This window comes from Lepisosteus oculatus, chromosome 1 (genome assembly GCF_040954835.1).
Source record: "Lepisosteus oculatus isolate fLepOcu1 chromosome 1, fLepOcu1.hap2, whole genome shotgun sequence".
Lineage (NCBI taxonomy): Eukaryota > Metazoa > Chordata > Actinopteri > Semionotiformes > Lepisosteidae > Lepisosteus > Lepisosteus oculatus.
In genome coordinates, this window is record NC_090696.1 from 53,168,602 (window position 1) to 53,190,942 (window position 22,341).

Genomic DNA, 22,341 nt, shown 5'->3' on the forward strand with positions numbered 1-22,341 from the left:
AAGGTATTTAGAAATGAGTTATTTCAAGATGAAAATTTTCAGAATGATTGCAAATCTAGCAGGATAGAGAAAGCACAGAAAACAGGCAGTTAGATTGATCAGATTAGTATGAATAGTTATTTAGCAAAGGGAATGAGAAGAGTGACAAGCTAGTATACTTAAGATCTTTTTATCTGAACCAGGGAAAACTGATCATTTCTCTATAACAATAATAAAAAACTTTTTTTATATATCACCTTTAAAAGTGGCATCTCAAAGCAATACAGCAGATATAAAAACAGATAAAAGGACCACAGATTACAAAGTAAATATATATAAGAAAGACAAGCAGTTAGAGGCAGTTAGAGGTGCTACCAAAATTAGAAAATGAAGCAGATACAGACACTAAGTCTTCTGAAAAGAAAGGTTCTGAGGTTAGATTTAAATGCACTCAGGGTACGTGACTGATATCACTGGGAATACAAATTGAGAGCTCTGGGGTGCAGCTAGAGAAGACCCTGTCACCCACAGAATGTAGATGTTCTTGAGGACAGCTAGAAGACCAGAGTCAGACGGACAAAGGTGGGGAGTAGACAGATAATAAGCCATATACTGTAGGTACTGAATGAGGATGAGGACTTGAAAACAGGTGTAATGCATCCCTGATAGGATTCTCGCTGTCATATTCTGAACATATTGAAGATTGCTCAGTGTGGATTTAATTTCCCCAGTGAACAGGATGTGCATTTATTAATTCTAGAAAAAAAAAGCCTTTCTTGATTTCTCTAGTTCTTAGTTTCTCTAGTTCCCTTTAAAATAAACTATTATTCCACAATGCAGAGTATTACACGGCCAGTATTTACACATGGTATTTGTGATTTCAAGAAATTAACACAAGCAGCTTTTGGAGATTTAAGTGTTGGCTGAGTTATTGCAGGATAAAAAACTAGAGATGTTGGTAAGAAGAAGATAATTTTGGGATAGCTGAGGAATACACTGATAACAAGAACACTTCCTAATGGGGTTAGGCATACTTTTGATGAAGATGATGAAGTTAACAGACTGTATGTTTACATAGATACTGAAATGAGGATTGTATTTTAGATTTTGTGTAGTTGCTAGCATTTAACTGTGTGTTGGATGCACATGAATTGAAGGAATGGGCAAACATAGCTGATGCGGATCCACAGAGCCAGTATATTAAAATGTTTATAATTAGAGGCGATTTGTTTAAATAACTAGGTATGGATACTGATGTGCAAGAGAGGTGGAAAGGCTGTTTCCTTAAGCCAGCACTATAAAATATTTTATTCTCAGTGAGATGCTGCCATTTCATAGTGGGTTTCTAACACTGTGTGTAGTTCCATCCACACAGTGCCTTTACTTCCATCCATTTCTAATTTCTTTATCCAGAGGATTTGGAGCCTATCCCAGTAAGCAACGGACACAAGGCAGAATACACCCTGTACATAGCGCCAGTCCATCACAGGACAGACAGACACAAACACACACACACCAGGGCCAATTTTCCCATAAACCAATAAACCAACTTACCAGTATGTTTTGGAGTGCGAGAGGGAGTCATATCACACATATGGAGAAAAACCATGTAACCCAGAGAGAACATGCAAACCCCACACACACAGGATGGCAGGAATTGAACCTAGGACCCCAGTGCTCCAAGATAGCAATGCTAACCACTTTGCCACCATTATAAATGGATGGATATCTTAGTTATCTTTCTAGTTCACAGGTTTGCATGCATAATTTAATTTTGAAAGCCACTGAGACATCAGGTACTACTGTTGTATTTATGAAAAAGAAACAAAACAAAAAGCATACTAACAACTGTGGCATCCTACTCTTTAGTTAATACAATTTATTATTTATAAACAGTTAACATTGTTAGCAAAATATTTTGAATTATATTTAACCCTATTTCTTCTTTAGTTTTGTATTTAACTTATTATATGATAGTCAGATTTAATGTATATTTGAACAATGAAAATATATTTTTACAAGATGCGGGGGAAAGTGCAACAACTTATTACAGTGCTAAATTTAATATTATTGCTAATAGTTTATGCTAACACCTAACTTTTTTAATTAAATGTATTTAAAACAGTGAACTAAGTGTAACATACCATTCAGAAACACAATCGTGAATAGTTTTGTGGTGTTTGTATGGATGAAACGTTTCTAAAATGTATAACGTTACAAAATTAAAGACGATTAAAATCTGTAATCTTTCCACTTGTAATGTCATTAGACAGAACAACACGTTTCTGCTTTGTCTAAGGATGGTATCAAAAAGTAGTCTAGGTGGTGAGAAAGCTGTGCTTAATGATAGTTAAGTGACTTAAAAGTAAAAAGAGATGCTTCATATTGCTTGATTGATTTTAAAAACTAAGTTATAAATGCAGACGCGATCGCTGCCATAAGCGCTCCAGGCAGCAGAACGTTCGGTCTGTACTGCTGAGCTCCGCGCCTCCTCCCTCTCTCGGTGCCGCGCTCCTCTCTGATGGAGCGCAGTGGGCTGTACGCTATTTTCAGAGCCTCTGATTGGGAAAAAAAGACCTGCTGATGAGTTTCACACACCAGGAAGAGAAAAGAATGGGATTTTTTCTCTTCGAAACGTGTGTTGTCTTTATGAAATTCGTGTATTTTAAACGTTTAATTAAGAAGTAAAAACCTTACAGCGTACACAAAGATTCTGAGCTGATCACGAGGAAGAAAAATCACCCATTTTTCACGCATAAAAAGTGGTTTTTGACTCTCGAAACCTGTTTTTATATGTTTTAAAGTCGTGCAATGTCTAAGTTAAGCAGGAACACATCATTATATCTCATTTTTTATTTATTTAAAAAAAAATAAAAAATTTTTTGCCCAGCCTAGTAATGGGAATTAATTTAATCACAGAAATCTCTCTGGTCGGGGCGCGGGAGAGCCGGCTGACAGGCGGTGATGGAGAAGAAAATAAAGGCAGGTTTTAACTCCGCAAGTCTGAGTTTTTTTGTCCGTCATCGTTACACTATCATTCTGTCCATCGAAAACCTGTTTATATGTTACCTTTCAGAACACCTGTTTTCTCCCTAGCACAATTTATGACCACTCTGTGATTAAATTAATTCTCATTACATTACCATTTTAAAGTAAAAAAAAACTGCGTCGAAAAGCCGGGTGTAACAATTGTTTCCTTTTTCCGATCACTCACTGTTTGGATACTCATCTCACCTGCCCTGTTCTTTGTTTTCTTGTTATTTGCTATGTATGCCTTCTGCGATCCACTCCTGCCCTCACACCTAAAGAAGACTAGTTTACATTTCTTTGTGCGGTCCATAGTGCAATTTACCCTTGCTAATACATTTGCAGCCTTTTCAAAGCCTGTGCTGTCCTTTGAAAGCGAGATGATCTCTGGTTCTTTGACAAAACAAGGCTCGCCAGATAATATGAAAAAGACACGAATCAAAACCTGTTTTTATAGCTTTTAAAGTCGTGCAATGTGTAAGCAGGAACACATTATTATATCTTATATTTGAAAAATACATAATATACTGTAGCTCCCAAACAAAAGCAAACGTGTTTTTAATTAAATGTTTTTATTCATTCATAATCTAACTCGCATAACTCACATTCCCGAGTGCCCCCAGTCCCGTCTAACAATTTAAGGAAGACTAAGGAAGGACTAAGGAAGTTGTTATTTGTTGTTGAAGCTCTGTGAACATGGTGACTTTGAGACCACTTATTAAACCAAGTTATTTGAATCACAACAATTCAAATATAGAAAAAAGAGCTGACTGACAAGATTTAAGATGTGGCTGTCAATGTTAGATTAAAAAAATCACATTGCCCGACGTTAGTTACATTGCTTGAAAAATAATTTTATTTCTAGAGACTAGATAAGTAATTCAAGTTTTTTTAACTTCCTAAAAAACAAGTAATAATTTAACAATATGTGCAAATTTTCTTTGATATGTTGCTGTTGTGAATGTCTGTGGACTGTATCTTATTAGCCTGTCCTGACTGTTGGAGCTCATCCAGCTGTGTCTGGAGAGAATCCAGGGTATCAGCTTCAACCACACGGCGGGGCAGCTTGTTCCCCCCTCCCGCCCCTCTCTGTGTACAGTAGAGCCTCCTGTCCTGGTTGGTGGAGCTCATCCAGTTGTGTCTGGATATCTTCGAATATTAAAATATTCGGATATCGTCAAATATTCGGCTAATGTGTATTGTCTGTTTAGGGTTCTGAAGCATTCCAAACAGCTGGGCAGCTTGTTCCCCCCTCCCGCCCAGCCAGGACAGGAGGCTCTACTGTACACAGAGAGGGGCGGGAGGGGGGAACTAGCTGCCCAGCCGTGTGGTTGAAGCTGATACCCTGGATTCTCTCCAGACACAGCTGTAAGCTGTAAGACAAAGCCTTAAAACCTGTTAAGTTCCCTAAAACATTCTCAGTCAGGTATGTTGTGAATGTTGTGTAAAAGGTCTTGGTCTCCATACTGTACTATGGTTGCTTTAGTGCAGGCTTGCAGTTTTTTTTGTGATGGGAACTCACCCAATCCCTTGGTATATCTATGCTATATTCTCATGTACGGTTAGAATGAAAGACTTCTTGAAAGAATAATTGTTTTGTTCCTTGATTTTCTGATCTGCAAGGTCATTTGACTGCAGCGAATGTGAATTCTGTCTGGCATTGCCAGATTGTGAAAAATAAAAGTATTTAAATCATGACGGGGGTTAAGGGAGTCGTCTCTATGACACTCTCCCTTATAAAATCAACGTGAAACAAAACAAAAACTAAAAATAAGATACAATCTACAGACATTCACAACATACCTGACTGAGAAAGCTTTAGGGAACTTAACAGGTTTTAAGGCTTCCTGTGTTTCCCTTCCAAAGTTCAAAGAGGACATTGAGTGTTTCCTGGATTTTGCTGGTTATTAAAGATTTATTAATTACATCACCACCACTGGCTGTGGGGTGAGACAGGGCTGCAGCCTGAGCCCAGGCCTGCAGGCCTGCAGCCTGAGCCCAACACAGTTTAATATCTATATCAACGAATTAGCAGGAATGTTGGAACAGTCTGCGGCTCCTTGTCTCACACTACACGACACAGAAATCAAGTTCCTGCTCTATGCAGATGACCTGGTCCTGCTGTCGCCCACAGAACAGGGGCTGCGGCAGAACTTGGCACTGCTGGAGCAGCACTGTCAGACCTGGGTGCTGACAGTCAATCTGGACAAGAACAGAGTTATGGTTTTCCAGAAAAAAGCCATACCTCAGGGAAACAGGTACAAATTCACACTTAACAACAACATAACAAGGAAGATTAATAAACATAAGGTTGTTTAATGACAGTCTATTGTATATCTCATGGCTAAATAGTCAAGTCTACCCAAAAGAGAAAACATCGACTTTATTTAAACCCAAGCGAAAGTATTAATGGTTTTTAACTACTATACTTTTATGGTACATGACTTTGCTAGACCCTTCTACTTTGAAAATACCTGTGAAACCGGTTTAATTCGTCACAGCCAGCACTCCCGCAGAGAGTGATGAAAACTGTGCTTCGCCACTCCTATTTGGCATTTTAGTTATGGAGGCACCTCTGGGTGCCTGTTCGAGTTGCAGTAGGTAGAGACACGTACGAAAAAAAGTTCATTCCAGCTACAATACATATATATTTTTATGGTAAGAGGGAGAAAAACATCAGTATTTACTGCTAGTAATTAGTGTACAATTTATAGTTGAAATCCTGAGCCTAAATATAAAGTTAAAATCTCGACAAACGAAGCAATGTAGGAAATGCGCACACAGAAATACACAGAACATAAATCCATTCTGACATCTCAAATCAGTTTCGATCAAGGTCTCCAAAACGAACAAGAAAAAGAGCATTTTCAGAGAGCAATTATGCTGTGTTAACTTAGAACAAGTGATTAGATTTATGAGCAATCTAATTTCTTATTTCTGAACATTATCACGCAGAAGACAAAGGTAGCGATTTACGTTGCATTGTGCATTGTGCTGCTGTAATACGGTTTAAAATAATTAAAAGTCTAAACAGTATCAGCTTTATTTATTGGTTGTAATTTAAAAAAAGTCAAAAACAGCACTCAAAATGCAATTTAGAGCTTTCTGGCCAGAGGATACACCCAAACTAATAATGTAACATGCTACTGTTTGTGCATGAACATAGTTATACTGTTATTTCTTTACATACGCGATTGCATGTTTTTTTTAAAATCCCTGGCGGGGCCGGGTGACCGTAAGAATCAAGTTATAGGTTTCATTGGCTTTGGCAGAAACCAAATTTCCCAAATTTAATATGTGCTTTTCTATATTTATTGTCAATTAATTATCTATAATATTGCTATTCTATTTTTTCAAAGAAATGTTTGTTAAAATAAAAGTCACGGCACCGGCTGGATTTGAACATACAACGTGTGGTTTAGTAGTCGGGTACCTAGACCACAGGACCACACACAAGGTCAAATGAGGAGTGGTGAAACAGCCCTACACAAACAGTATCAACAGACATTGTACAGCATATACTATTCTTGTGTTGCAGTACATGCATATAATTATATAGTTATTAATTTCTTTAGATACGCGATTCCATATTATATTCCCTATTAATCAAATTCTAAAAGTATGCTTGTTGACTCCGGTATCAAGCGTATTCACAGAAAAGCTTAGAATTACCTCTTTTTATACACGTTATTTCACGTTAGTTACTGTAATACTGTATGTTTATGTAACAAAATCAATATCGTTTATGGCCTTCACATGCGTTATGCTCCTATTCTTTTTATGCTCAGCTACTTTTCCCTTCAGTGGTAAAATTCCATATAAATATTCAATACTTAAACGGGCACAGTTAAGACATTAAATATACATATACATACTGTATAAAGTACAGTTTTGCATACAGTAATATGTTTATGTTCCTAAATCAATATCTTTTATGAGCATGTGAAAGGCATGGTGATTCGGAGATTCTCAAAAATTACTGTACTTTGTATGATTGGAAACAAATGCGTGATTGGATCAACTTTTACAAAGACTTTCAATGAAAAAAAGAATGTGGACCAGGGCAATACTTTGAGTTTACAGCTTGTCCAACGTCTTTCATTATAAATACTATCAGTAATATCTTTGGTAAAGACTTTGATGGCGACAGCTCAAACGTGAGAGGTTGAGCTTTATTAGCTCCAACTTGCGGAAATTCCGGATACTATTATTTTACCTGTATTATCATGCGGTTCTATGCGAGAATATACGGTATTAATACCGTAATTTGCAGTATACCACGTCAAGCGCACTGCAAAATAATGCGGTATTGCCTGCTTGTTTTGAATGGCTGCATCTGTACATGGCCATTTTAAAATTACCCAGGGACTATCTGGTATATCAGGTAATCTGATTTACATCACTTGCAGAAAATGCTTTACCATTTACTTTGTCGGGACAAAAAGAAAGTTGGTTGTCTCCAAACCAAAAGTTTCTGATTTAGCCAATCATGGCCATTACATACTGATCTTTCAGTATAGGATTTAATATTAATCCTAATATCCCAGTAAAGAAAGACACTTCATTCTCACTACAGTATTCTTTTTCTCACACCTGAAGAAGACCCAACACCTGAAATGTTGTGTTTCTTATACTTTTCAGCATGGAATTAACATTAACTTGTTCATATGACTTATGTGATAAGAGCCTCAATAAAATGTTGGGTCAGAATCAGTATCCCTTATGCTCCCTTAAGGAGCATTAGAGCAAGTTTCAGTCACTGTCTGTGAAGTGTCTTCAAAATCCTAGAATTACAAGTGGAAATCTACGTCAGGTAGAAATAGATGTATCAGTTTTAATTGTCTACAGATTTATTAAATATCCACAAATGTAATATTCACTTATGTTCATTTAATATAAGGATTTTACAATATAAACAACCACATAACCTTAATATTTGTTAGCTTTACATAACCATTCCAACCATTCCCTAGATGGCAGCTCTTTGGGATGTAGCGGCGAGGCTTATTAATAAGGCAGAATTAAGTGTTTCTGAGCTTCCCAAATGAGGCCCCATTTCTCTGTTCATCTCTGTGGTGCAGCCACAGAGAGACTATTCCCAGGGTGATTTAAGGTCCTAGGACAGCTCCCAAAGGGGGATGCACTAAGCTAAGTCTGGCTATCATGATCAATGGTCATCCATTGGCGCCTATCTGTCTAGGGAGTGCCAGTTGGACATCTGGACTGCATTACTAAGTGTCAGGAGTAAGTGACTCATATCTCACCTTGATCAACCAATCAGGGACTGGTAGGGCCGAGTAACCCACGTGGGACTCTGATGCCCATGGAACTTTCAGCCAATCAATGAGCTGAAGTTCCTCCAGGTAAAAACAGGCAACACAGAGATTCAGATTCAGATTCAGATTCAGATTCAACAATTCTAAAGGGAATTCAAAGGAGAATTCCAGGGCAGGACGGCCCAGGAGCAGAAGGCTCCCAAGGGCAGGACATTCTCGCAGCGCGCCTCCTGACCATCCTGAGACTCAGCCCGGACAACCACGGAACGGCCAGTGTGTCCGAGTGCCAGAACTTTCCTTTGTTCTAAGAGTCTAGAGTGAAGGTTGCCAGAGAATAACCAGCAGCAGGCCTCGTGAACAGGTCGGAACTGTGGACAGCTGAATCACTATTCAGAACTAGCTCTTCATCAGGAACGAACCGGTCCTCTTCCTGACTTGCTGGGACCCACAGTCATCTTTTCTCCTGTGCACAAACTTTGCTAGTTAAAGCCAACAATGAGCATCAGCAGCGCACCGTCGCAAGCCGCACAGCACAGCCTGGCACCGAGCCAGAGAGCGCGGATTGGACAGCAACAGCCTGCAACTGTTTCTTTGTGCCCGCAGGAAGATCTGAATCCCCAGAAATTGGATGAGTATTCAACTTCAATGCATTACAGCTCGAGAATTCAATTGTTATCCCAACCAGTTGATATCAATTTAATTCCTAAGAGTTATGTACTTGTTTGAGTATCTAATGTAGAAGTTGTAACCAAGTTCACTTTACGAAACAGTCTTAATGAATGATATACTGAACGTATGTCCTCTTGATGTGTAACACTTCGTAACTGACTGAATATATATCTTTTGTATTCTGATAACCCTCTCGATAAGATCTGTTAGGTTTATATTCATATTTTATGTATTAAGAAATGTATTCTTGTGTATTAGTACCTGTGTGTGCGCGTTGTTTGAGCTATGTCGCATGGTTGGGTTCTAAAGCCATCAAAAGAATCAACTTTGTGATTTACTGCTACAATTAATAATTGTCTCAGTAAATGCCCAAACCCTACAGAACTGGTGCCTTCAGAGAGCCACTATGATTACATATTTGGCGTCCCTGAACCGGTTTTCCCTACAGGGAATAGAGTGCTTATGAATAATCTTCCTAAGCATTAATGTATACAATTACAAATAATACCAAATATGGTGAAATACCACCAAAAAAGAGTGTTTATTCTTAAAAATATAACAAATATATTTAAATATGTCAAAATCCGGAGTCTGAGGAAATCAAAGTGTGGTGAAATGATTTAGAATCTACTAGGTCAGGTATACCAGCCATGTCATGAGTTAAAAGACGCATGTACTATTTATGCATGTTTATTAAAACAGAGAGTGGCATTTTTACACAATGTTAATACTGGTTACAGAAACTCTTGATTCAGTTACCAAAAACAGTTTTACAGCATTATGTTTGCTTTGGCAAGGATAAGTATTTGCTGTTTCTTGAACACATTCAACATGTTACAATTATAGCCAAAACTAACAAAGCTGTTTGCTTCATGTTTCCTGTTAAACTGCTTTAGAGAAATTATGAACCAGTACCATTCATTAATTTTTTTTGTCAGTTTAAAAATATTAAAAGGAAAAGCCTACATAGATGTGAAGCAACGTAAAGAGCAACCTGTCTTGAAGTACTTTCATTTAGTGATCTTAGAGTAATTTTTTTTTATTTTCAAGAAAATATTACCTCTATCTTTAATGACACAGACAAACACATCGAAGAACTATTAATGATCAGTGAAATTTGTTTTAACCAACTATGCACAATTTTGTACTACATTTTGTCAGAATTTTGCAATTTAATACAGCTGTTTTTTAAACCAATGTCCAAAAATACAGAATTTACAGTGCACCTCATTTAAGGCTTGGACAGTTTTTTCCTCAGTCTATTTTAATAACTGAATCACAGGAAAATGTGTAGGAACAAGTAAAGGTTTATGTCATGCTGAAAAGAGATGAAAGGAAACACATTGTTTCGGCTGTGGAGCCTTCCTTGGGTGTCAGTTTAATATAAGGATTAAAGAAGTGTTGTGTTTCCTTTCTTCACTTTTCAGCATGGAATAAACCTTTACTTGTTCCTTTGCAGCCTACGCACGCTGACACGTGTTCATAAAAATCTCAATGTACATTTTACATAGCAATAAACAAAAAATAACAAAATTTTTCTTCCCGATTCAGTTTTAGATAGCCTTACCTATATTTATTGCAGTTTCCTGCTTGTCTCCTGTTAGTATCCAGATTTTGATGTCAGCTTTCATCAGAGTCTCAATGGTTTCTGGGACTTTGTCCTGGAGTTTATCTTCAATGGCTGTTGCTCCCAGTAGCTGCAAATTCTAAACAGAGACATTCACTATTAAATTTCTTGGAAACGTATTTAAAAGATGGGTACAGTCAAATGTATCCATGTGCTACAAGAACCAAGAACAAAAAACACAATAAGATAATAACAGAAGTTATAAAACTTATATTTGACATAAATTATACGGGCATAAAAATGTAAGAAACATTACAAATGAGGGGAGGTCATTTGGTCCACCTTGCCCATTTGGTAGTTAGTAGTTAATTGATCTATTCCAGTTGTTTAATCAAAGAAGCCAGGGCGTAGGCTTAATAAATGTAGATGGGTAGCTTGTTCCATTTGCATAAATAGGTGCCTCCTGTTCTCAGTTTATCTGCTTCCAGATAATAACTATTTAAAATTCATTTGACATGCGTCTGCCCAGTCCATGATTTTGTCTAGGTCTCTTTGCAATTCGCTTGCCACTGTTCCACCACTGTTTTATTTGGGTTTGTCTTAAGATATGCCGACTTTACAGTTACATTTAGAAAAAAGTTCATTTTGATTTTTTTTTTCATGTAGGCCTGCATTTTGTTAACAACAATATGCGACCATAAATGTAGGAATGCATTTATAACTATGTTGTTTTGTAGGTGTTCGATCTGGCAAAGTCAACCTAGATAAAATCTGGAATGTTAATAAAAAAAAGTGAAATATTCTCGTTGACAGATTGCTGCACAGTTAAATAAACTCAAACTGATCATACAAGATTCCAATTACAAATATTTGCCTTAGAAAAAACTAGAAACCAAGATTGCCTAGCAGAATAATGCTGCCATCTGCTGACTAAAGATCAGCATATTATTAAAACACACAAGAATCTTAGCCTCTTAGTTTAGATCTTGTTATAAGAAAATAAACAGAATATAAATAGCTAACTACATAATCATGGAATGATTTAGTTCCCATAGACATGAATTATACAAAGAATTTAAAGTTTATTTTGTAGAGACTTTAAGGTAAAATATAAGTATAGTCTTGCAATATTTTTTATTTGAATAATTACAGGTTTACAGATTACTTACTGTATATTTAAACAATTGAAAACCAAGAAACAGTGAAGGACTTTCATTGGGGAAACAGGTTTGTAGTACTTTATATCCTACTAATGCACTGCTGGTTCTCTGATGGACACTGGTACATAAATACACTGTGCAGAGTACACTGCATTAAAACGCAGTAGCTGTGGCGCACCATACCGCATTATACCACATTGTAATTTAATTATGATAATACTATCTGGAAGCACCAGACCCCCAGGTAGAGCTAATAAAGCTTAACGTCTCATGTATAGCATTTGAGCTGTTGCCAGAAAACACCTAGTTTCGAATCCCGGTCACTGCAGAGGGACAGTCTTTTTCCAATTAAAAATTTAAGTTGTATAGTTTTTAGACTTTTAATAATTTTAAACTGTGTATTACAGTATGTTAATCATTAAACATTAAAAATATTTTTTTTCTGAGCCAGGGGAAATCTGATCATGTTTCCCTATACTATAATAAAAAACCTTATTTTATATAACACCTTTAAAAGTAGCATCTCAAAGCAATACAGTAGGTGTAAAAACAGTTATAAGGACCACAGATTATGAAGTAAATACATATAAGAAAGATAAGCAGTTAGAAGTGCTACCAAAATTTGAAAATGAAGCAGATACAGACACTGAAAAGAAAGGTTTTGAGGTTAGATTTAAATGCACTCAGGGTAGGTGACTCTGATATCACTGGGGATACAAATCCAGAGCTCTGGGGTGGAGCTAGAGAAGGTCCCGTCACCCAAAGCATGTAGATGTTCTTGAGGACAGCTAAAGACCAGAGTCAGATGGACAAAGGTTGCAAGGTGGGGAGTAGACAGATAATAAGCCAGAGAAGTACTGAATGAGGATGATGATTTTGAAGTTGACCAGAAATCTGATAGGAAGCCAGTGCAAGGAAAATTGAGGAATACACTGATAACAAGATCACTTCCTAATAGGGTTTGGCATACCTTTGACAAAAGTTACAAATTGCATTTCTACAACACAACCACATACTTGTGGGTTTTGACCGTTGAGAGCAAGAAGGATTAACAGGAATGGCTCACCTTTTCAATAAGCTCGTAACTTTCTTCAAGTTTCAGAACTCGGTTTTGAAGTGCGGTAGATGCTCGATGGTACAACTTAATCCATTCCTGGTATGAAGATTCTGATATGTCAGCAACTGCATAGCACAGTGTTCTTAACCCTGCAGGGCACAAAAAATGAACTTAGGTTATTTAGTTAATTACCTCAGATCTAAAGGTCACTTTTGTACTGACAACATTAAGGGATAAAGGAAAATGAAACAGTGTTTTTGGTGTAAGATGTGTATTTTCAGCATTGATGAACATTTTAGTTCCTATATTAAGGACACTTAGATGCTTAAATTCAGAGGATGACATTAATGAAAATGAAACAAAGGATGAGAAAGGCTTTACCAAAAATCTGTGTGGTTAAGCACAGATTTGTGAGATCTAACCAATTTTTAGACTGCTTTGAGAACAGCTTGTGTATGTATAAATTCACTCTTCCCTGTTTATGTAATATTACTGCTGTGTATGGTACATTATATTTATTCTGACCAATGATATGGAAACCTAACACTTTACAATGCACCGAAAATACAAATGATTCAATGTTCCTACAACTTCAGTCTTTCACGTTGTATTAGTCATGTTAGAATGTTATTAAAAATTATTTTTAAGCCCTTTGTTACCAGTTGTTATTGATCTCAATCAATGTCTATGGCATGAAGACTTTGATGGATAAAGGGGTTGTTAATGCTGTATTTTTAAGAGAAGTGTATTCTGTAAGAGACAGATGGGGGAAAGAAAACGAAGGGTACTGAATTGATCTTCATTACTGTTTTTCTGTTGCAAGTTACTTTTGACCCTCATCGTAACAATCGAGGTCTGTTTCTCATTTACTAAATACATTTATAGCTATCCTGCTGTATAGAAGTATAAAAAATACACAATATAAACCGTGATTTAGAAAATGAAGAATGTAAAGTATATAAATAATTTAATCAATACCGATCAAAGTAATACATTTAACTGGAATATAACACATTTCTGAGTAAAATGTACTTAAGTTCAAAACTTACATAAATATTCATATTTACATAAAGTAGCATGCTTTCATGAAAAAATGAACTGTAAAAAAATAAAACTGGAAAATATTACATTTTAATGAAACAGATTTCATTAAAATGTAATATTTTCCAGTTTTATTTTTTTACAGTTCTAATGATTTCACCAACCTTCAGTAGCAAACTGCTTCAAATGCTTTAAGGTAATAACCTTATATCTGGAATTGTCAGCAAGACGGTCGTAAATCACTGTATCCTGTAGAAAAGGTAACACATTTTTCTTCAAAGACAATAAGAAGCACTTTGTATTTAATATGAGTAAACAATTTGGCAAGTATATTAATTGGAGACTCATACATGCTTGAATGATTAAAAGCAAAAGGAAAAGCACTGAAGATAGCAGCATGATTTGTATGAAATCCTGCTACTGATATAATAATACTCAACAAATACAACATATTTCCATTGTCTCTTTCTGAAAAAAAATCAAAATAAGAAAAAGCTGATATTGTAATCTATTGATCTCATAATAGTTTTCTTCACAGGATGTGGTTGGCTTTTTTCTTGGACTTACTACATTAATGCATTTAATTTTCCACTCAGTGGTCTCAATGGTCTTCACTCTTAAAAACAACTAAAATAAATCGGTAGCAGTAAATTTCAATTGAGAATTGGATAATAGAAAACAGCTCAAATTAATGTTCATTAATCTTGCTAATTTATATCAATTATATATATTTTAACAGTAATTCTAGGTATAAGTAATAACTAGACAAGTTTATAGATTACCAAACAAGTAAACATATTATGCATAGCAAATACTATGGAAGCAGCAAATGAGATTCAAAAAGATTTATAAGCAATTCAAGATTAAACAAACATTTGGACAATATTTAATGTAGACAAAAGCTGAGCATTACATTATGCAAGCGTTATGCAAAAAGACAAATATAATTCTAAAATAAGAGGAGGTATGCTTGAAGTGACTACTTATGACAACATGCCATCCAAAGAAAGCTCTTTGGTGTAGAAAAATCAATTCACTTGTGTTCACAGGAAAGCTTGTAATCTGCTTTTTAACAGAAAGGAGACGCTTTAATAAAGCTTGTACCACATTAAAACATGGGAATTGTTTTTGGAAAATGTACTTTAAATGCAAGGAACAGCTTCACTGGTTAAGCTAAATTGGTATTCACAATTGATAAGATACAATTCAAATACAGGTGAATATTTGCTTTTGTCTCAAAAATACAAAGAAAAACAATTAAAATACTTAACTATTCTGGAAGGATTTATATAAATGTTATCAGTAGTGATAATGCTACACAACAGAAGAAGTAGAACAATAGGACACAGAATGAACCCTGTACTTCCACCTGTACATGTACAGTTCTAACATTTACCATTTGCTTGGTAAATGTTAGAACTGTAAATTGAACAGATTAACTTAAATTAAACACTTTTAAAAAAATTTAAAACACTTTTTCTTGACTTGACTTGACTTTTAAGTAGTACAGAGGATATGTGAAAAAAGATAACTCACAGCTCCTTTGCAGTATAGCCTTATGTTTCCTGAAGGTGTGCGTACAATAACAGACATCCTTTTCCTATTGCTGTAAAAAGACAGGGAAGGTACAGATGTTATGTCAAGTAACAAAGACCAGTAAATATTAGCACTATAATAAAACAGCACATACACTGTGTGTATATGTGAATCCAAAATTAAATTTTGCAATCTCCAGTCAGACAGTGTTAGATATGTTCTAAAATTTGCCAACACAATGAACTTTCAAATCATGGATCACGACTATCTGACAGGCAGACAGTTTGTGAGACTGCAGAACTGTGTGTATGAACAGGTAATGAGTAACACAGGGGCTCCTCAGGGGACATTTCTTTCTCCATTCTTCTTCACCCTCTATACTTCAGACTTTAAATACAACTCAAAGTCTAGCCGCTCACAGGAGTTCTCAGACGACTCTGCAATTGTGGGACGTATCAAGGGTGGGCAGGAGGAAGAGTACAGAGGAAATGGTCAACAGCTTTGTGGAGTGGTGTGGGGAAAACCACCTGCAATTGAACGTGGCAAAGATGAAGGAGCTGGTGATAGGTTTTAGGAGGAAGAGAGTCCAATTTACTGCATCCATGGGAGTGGCGTGGAGATAATGGACTCATACAATGGAGTGCACATCAACAATACACTAGAAATGTCTAAGAATACTGAGGCCATCTACATGAAGGGTCAGAGCAGACTTTACTTCTTGAGGAGTAGTGTGTGTAGTAAGATGCTCCATATGTTGTATTGGTCGGTTGTAACGAGAATGGTGTCCAAATTAATGGTCATCAAAGTTTCCCATCCCATCTCTATGACTTGTGAAAATGAAGAGGACGTTCAGTAATAGGCTGATCCAACCACGGAGCAACAGGGAGCACTTTCTTTGACAAACACCACAGCATTTTGTAGATCTAACTAATGACGACAGGACATTAGCTAGCCAATACGATAAAGGAATGACTTTTTTTGCTAATTTCTTTAGCACATTTGCACAAGCACTTGGAATCTGTCTAAGCCCTACTTTGTCAGGCATTTTCTTTTACTGCAACGGACATAAAAACTCCCTTGCTTCTAACAGAGCGTTTCATAATTTCTAAGAAAATTATTTAAACTGCGACACTTATCATTCAACCAGAGCTCAGAATATCACAAGGATCCTCAATAGCACATCAAAGACTGTATTATAAGATACTTGTATCAGATACATGAGAATCCAGGCTTTTTTATCAATGCTTTCTTTTCCGTATACCAGATATTATGGAACCACTTCAGAAGGGTGTCAGCCAATCAGATTCCAGGAATCGGTACTTTAAAGAAAAAATACACACCAGTATTCCATTTCTCCCTAAACATTTTAAGCATCGAAGTCTTTAACTAACATGTGAAATAGCGTGTAAAAAAAGTGGTAGTTTTAAGCTTTTCTGCTAATATAATATGAAATTGCGTATCTAAAGAAATAATAACGATAAAATTATATTCATGTACCGCAACACAAGCCAGAATCCAGCCGGAGCCATGACTTTTTTTTAACAAACATTTCTTTGAAAAAATAAAACATTTCCCTGGGTCAGAGATTAAATAAAACTTCACTCACACCAAACAAATGTATATTTCTAAATATCACAACATGATCGAATTTAAGTCATTTTAATAACAATGAATAGTCACCTATGCGTTACAATATAAACATTTATATTGATTTAAATCGCATTTTGATTTAAATCGCAAATGCGTGTTTAAATATATGTGTTTTTTGATTCACAATCAGACAAATGCAACATAAATTGATATCTTTGTCTTCTAAGTATCTTAATAAACTTTCAGCATAGCTTTCTCCCCGTTTAGATTTATTTTTCTTGGGATCTTGGGATCAAATGTGGAAAGATTAGATTGTACTCGTTTTTATTTTTTAAATACATTTTAGAAAAGTGTAATCTATACTAAAAAGCTGTACAAAACCTGCTATAAGGATACATATTGTAATACTTTCGGGCTCGGATAGGACGGACACAAGAACTCAGACTTGCGGATTAAAGCAAGTTAAAGCCTTGATTTTATATATCACCTTTAAAAGTGGCATCTCAAAGCAATACATATTACAAAGTAAATACCAAACACTGATTGAATTGAATTGAGAGAGAGATGGGGGGGGGAGGGCGAGTGAGAGAGCACAGCAAGGACAGACAGGCAAATAAGATACACTCCACAGACATTCACAACAGCGACATATCATGAAAAAACGTTTGCACATATTGTTAAATTATTAGTTGTTTTTCAGGAAGTTAAAAAAACACTTGAAAAACGTATCCAGTCTCTCGAAATAAGATTATTTTTCAAGCAATGCAACTAACATCGGGCAACGTGTTTTTTTTAATCCAACATTGACAGCCACATCTTAAATCTTATCAGTCAGCTCTTTTTTCTCTATTAGAATTGTGGCGATTCAAACAACTTGGGATAACAAGTGGTCTCAAAGTCACCGAGCTAACAGAGCTTCAACAACAGATGACAATTTCCTTAGTCTTCCTGAAATTGTCAGATAATGAATAAAAGCATTTTATTAAAAACACGTTTGCGTTTGTTTGGGAGCTATATTATGTATTTTTCATATGTAAGATACAATGATGTGTTCCTGCTTACACATCGCACGGCTTTAAAAGCTAGAAAAACAGGTTTCGATTCACATTATCTGGCGAGCCTTGTTTTGTCAAAGGAAAATTCTATTCTACTCTGAGAATGTAGGGGGAGGAAGAATGCCCGTGGTCTTTTCACTTACTGCAATATTATGGACACTCAATTGACTTTAAAAAAAACAACTTTTATTTTTGACAGCTGGTACAGCACCCCACCGCGCCCACGCGCCAGCATTATATTCTCATGTACAGGTAGAATATGTTCATTGTCTTCCAGTGAAAGAAGGGTTCCTTTCGGGAGACATTAGCAGCTTGCCACGCCCGGACTGTTACACCAATGCATTAGCATGTTAAAGCGATTTCATTGAGGAGCCTAGCTTTCTTAACTAGTAAGTACTGTACTTACTGGGTTTTGGAGGGGGGGAGGTGTCTTTCGCTGGAAATCTCGCCCCCTTCTACTTTGAAAACACATGTGAAACTGGTTTAATTCGTCACAGCCAGCACTTCTGCAGAGAGGGGGGTTGTACTTGCAGTGCATCGGTATAGATGGGAAAGCCAGAGCCGAGTCAAGTCTAGCCATGTGTGAGTCTAGTCTCACAGAGCTTCAACAGCAGATGAAAACTTGTGAGTTCGATTAAGAATGAATAAAAGCATTTAATTAATAACGCGTTTGCGTTTGTCTGGGTGCTGAAAGTAAAAAAAAACAATTACTTTTTGACAATGAAGAACTGTGTGTGTGTGTGTCTCTCTGCTGGCGTTTGTAATCGTTTTTTTTTTAATACAGTTTAGCAAAGTAATGTACCTTAAAAGTATTGGGAGACATATTTGGGTTAACATGTTCAGTGTTCAGTGTGTGGTAATTTGTTTGGTGCGAGTGAAGTTTTATTTAATCTCTGACCCAGGGAAAAGTGTGGTTTGGACAGCTCGCGCTGTGTCCGTTATTCTTTTTGTCTTTTTGAGCCAGTGAAAGCTCTGTTGTCCTTCACATGAATGCCTGAATCATTGTACCGAACCCAGGATTTTACAGTATTTTTTCTTTAAAATACCAATAACAACAACATACAGTTTACATAATATGTTGATGTTCCAAAATTAATATTCAGGTGGGTAGCTGCGTCAGCATGCGTAGGCTGCAAAGGAACAAGTAATAGGTTTATTCCATGCTGAAAAAAAGAAGAAAGAGAACACAACATTTCGGCCGTGGAGCCTTCTTCAGGTGTGAGAGAGACAGGGCAGTAGGCAAAGGTAAAGTAGCGGGAGAACAAAGGTTGGGAGGGAGGAGGAGTGAGAGGCGGGAGCAGGGGACAGAAAGAGAGGCCAATCAAGAGGTGTGAAGTCAGAATGGGTGCAGAGAGGTGTGAAATGAAACTTCCAATGAATGGAGAAAATTTAAAAGAACAGTAATCTGTCGTTAAGGGAAGGGAGAATGTGTGATCCTAACTGCAGAATAATTTTAGTTTCGGTGGTCTTTCTGATGTATGAGTTCGGAAAAACGTCTTTGAGAACACAGACGGAGAGATTAGTGTGGTCGTGGCCGTCAGAGGTGAAATGAGAAACAATGGGCTTGGAGAGATCTTTAATCTTCACAGCCCTGACGTGTTCTCTGAAGCGGTCTCCGAGTCTCCTTCCTGTTTCTCTGTTTATGACCTTTATGATATTAATAAACAAAATTCATATTGTTTATGACCTTTATGACCTTTATGCTCTTTGTTAATGTCTAAGCCGGAACACATCATTATATCTCATTTTGTATTTCTTTTAAAAATAATAATAAAAATCGTTTGCCCAGCCTAACAGTATTGTTGTTATTGTTTTTATCCTGTAAAGCGCTTAGAGGAGCCACCTTTAAAGGCGCCATATACAATAAAGTTCATTATTATTACTTTTGTTAATTTGCTGGACAGAGAGGTGAACATTATTACGCAGAAGACAAAGATAGCGATTTACGTTGCATTGTGCATTGTGCTGCTGTAACACAGTTTAAAAAAGTAATTAAAAGTCTAAACAGTATCAGCTTTATTTAAATGTTTCTATTGTAACGCATAGGTGACTATTCATTGTTATTATATTCCCTTTTAATCAAATTCTAAAAGTATGCTTGTTGACTCCGGTATCATATTAGTTAAAGACTTCGATGCTTAAAATGTTTAGGGAGAAATGGAATACTGGTGTGTATTTTTCTTTAAAGTACTGAGACCAGCCATATACTGTATGTTTATGTTCCAAAATTAATATCGTTTATGGCCTTCACACGCATTACAGTATGCTCCTATTCTTTTTATGCTCAGCTACTAAGATTTCCCTTCAGTGGTAAAATTCCACATAAATATTCAATACTAAAACGGGCACAGTAAATACATTTAAATCTTTCTACGACCAACCAATGGAGCAAGAGTGCCCCTGTCGGTCAACCAATCAACCGCGGTATTTTGTGTCAACGCGTGCGAGGCCGTAGCCAATTACCTCACATTATTCAGAATTATAAAGGTACACCAGTTATAATTCTTATGTCAATATCCATATCTGGTTTTGTGTGGTTGCAAAGTTAGTCTCTGAGGAAGCAGAAAGTTATTTCGAAAATAGAATCCAAACTACTTGATATGTCCTGCATTTTTCACTGTTTTTTTTATTTGCATAGCTATAGATCCAGCCATTCAAAATGCGCAGAGTACGCTGCGTTAAAACGCGGTAGATGTGGTGCATCACACCACATTATTCTGCATTTTAATTGAATTATGATAAATAGGGAAGCACCTTGTAAAACCACCAGGTAGAGCTAATAAAGCTTAACGTCTCATGTACAGCATTTGAGCTCTCGCCAGAAAATGTCCGGTTTCGAATCTCGGTCACTGGGACAATCTTTATCCAATTAAGAATGTAAGCTGTATACTCTTTAGACTTTGAATAATTTTAAACTGTGTATTACAGCATGCTAATCATTAAACATTAAAAAGTCGGTATGTTGTATAAGTCTTTAACTTGGTAACTCAGCGGGTTCTGGTTTTAACATGCTTGTTCTAAGATTATTAAGCTTACATTGTGTACTTCATAAAAAGTTATAATGTTTTATCCTTTTCTAAGAATACATAGTAAAAACACCACTTGCTGTTATTGTAAAAAGATAAATGTTGCAGTGATTTAACATCACTTTATATTTAAATGAATATGAAATCATGTAACTAAGCAGCTAACAGGTGGAAATTTCTGAAACATTTTGACATCTGTTTCTTTTTTAAAAACTTGTCCTTGTAGTGGTAGTCGACAAAGCACTGCATCCAATGGTTCAAAGTGCGATCAGAGTATTACTTTTGTTTTTTTTCTTTTATACTGAATACATAAAAATAGTCCATTATTACAGCTTGTTGTTGGCTGTGGAGTGAATTTGTGTTTCTAAATATCACAACATAAGTGATTTATTAATAACAAAAAATAATTTCAAACTACTACTGTACCGCCACTACTGTCATTATTACTGATAATAAATATTATTGACACTATATTGAATTCGTTGATATTTTAAATATCACAAAAAGTTCAAAGTTCACATCCTTGGGAAACAATCATGTTCTCACAAAATCTAAGGTTTGATATTTTTTTTATTTTGAAACCATGATCTTGACAAACTCGTTCAGAGTTACATTACAAACTTCTTCACGAAATTCTTTAAGTTAAACAAATAAAGGAACAAGGGTTATTTTAATAATTGGCATTCAGAGATTCTGACTGATTTAATTCTCATCATTTAGCTGAAACAGATAAAGAAATCATCCAGTAGTTACAGTAAGAGAACAAGTAATAGGTTTATTCCATGCTGATAAGAGAAGAGATAAAACACAACGTTTTGGCTGTGAAGCCTTCTTCAGATATTAGCTCGTCAGTATAGTACAAGTTTATCTGTACCATTTGTTGGGACAGACAATTTACTGCACTATAGCTTTGGTAAGAAGATCAAGATCTTTGGTATGGCCAAAATCAAGCTATAGAGGAAACATGTTGTGTATTGCCTCTTTTTACACTTGTAAAAAAGGAAGTGTTCCAATGTTAAAGCGACACGGCTCGCACAACCTGTAATGTTGGCCATATGCATTACAGTGACCTTTTAAAATCTCAATCTGTTAACTCTACTTCACACCTGCATGTCAAGATCATGGTTTCAAAATAATAAAAAAAAAACATCAAACCTTTGATTGGATTAGAACGTCATGATTGTTTTGCAAGGATGTGAACATGACAATTTGTTACAGTGGAACAAGTTATAGGTTTATTCCATGATGAAAATAGAAGACAGAAAACAATGTTTCATCTGTGAAACACAAGTGAAACATTGTGTTTTCTCTCTTCTCTTTTCAGATTGGAATAAACCTATTACTGAATTTGTTAGTTA

At 36.0% G+C, this 22,341-nt stretch overlaps 1 protein-coding gene across 6 annotated transcripts in view; it reads right to left on the reverse strand.

Moving 5' to 3' along the window:
• Nucleotides 1-22,341, reverse strand: part of atp8a1 (ATPase phospholipid transporting 8A1) — a 330,133-nt gene that overhangs the window by 99,725 nt on the left and 208,067 nt on the right. For all 6 annotated transcript variants that reach the window (XM_069190605.1, XM_015345307.2, XM_015345310.2 and 3 more), the window contains 4 exons: nt 15,313-15,382; nt 13,941-14,025; nt 12,745-12,884; nt 10,519-10,657 (listed from right to left, as the gene is read on the reverse strand). In XM_069190605.1, the coding sequence (XP_069046706.1) occupies nt 10,519-10,657; nt 12,745-12,884; nt 13,941-14,025; nt 15,313-15,382 (434 nt within the window). The remainder of the gene's footprint in view (nt 1-10,518; nt 10,658-12,744; nt 12,885-13,940; nt 14,026-15,312; nt 15,383-22,341) is intronic.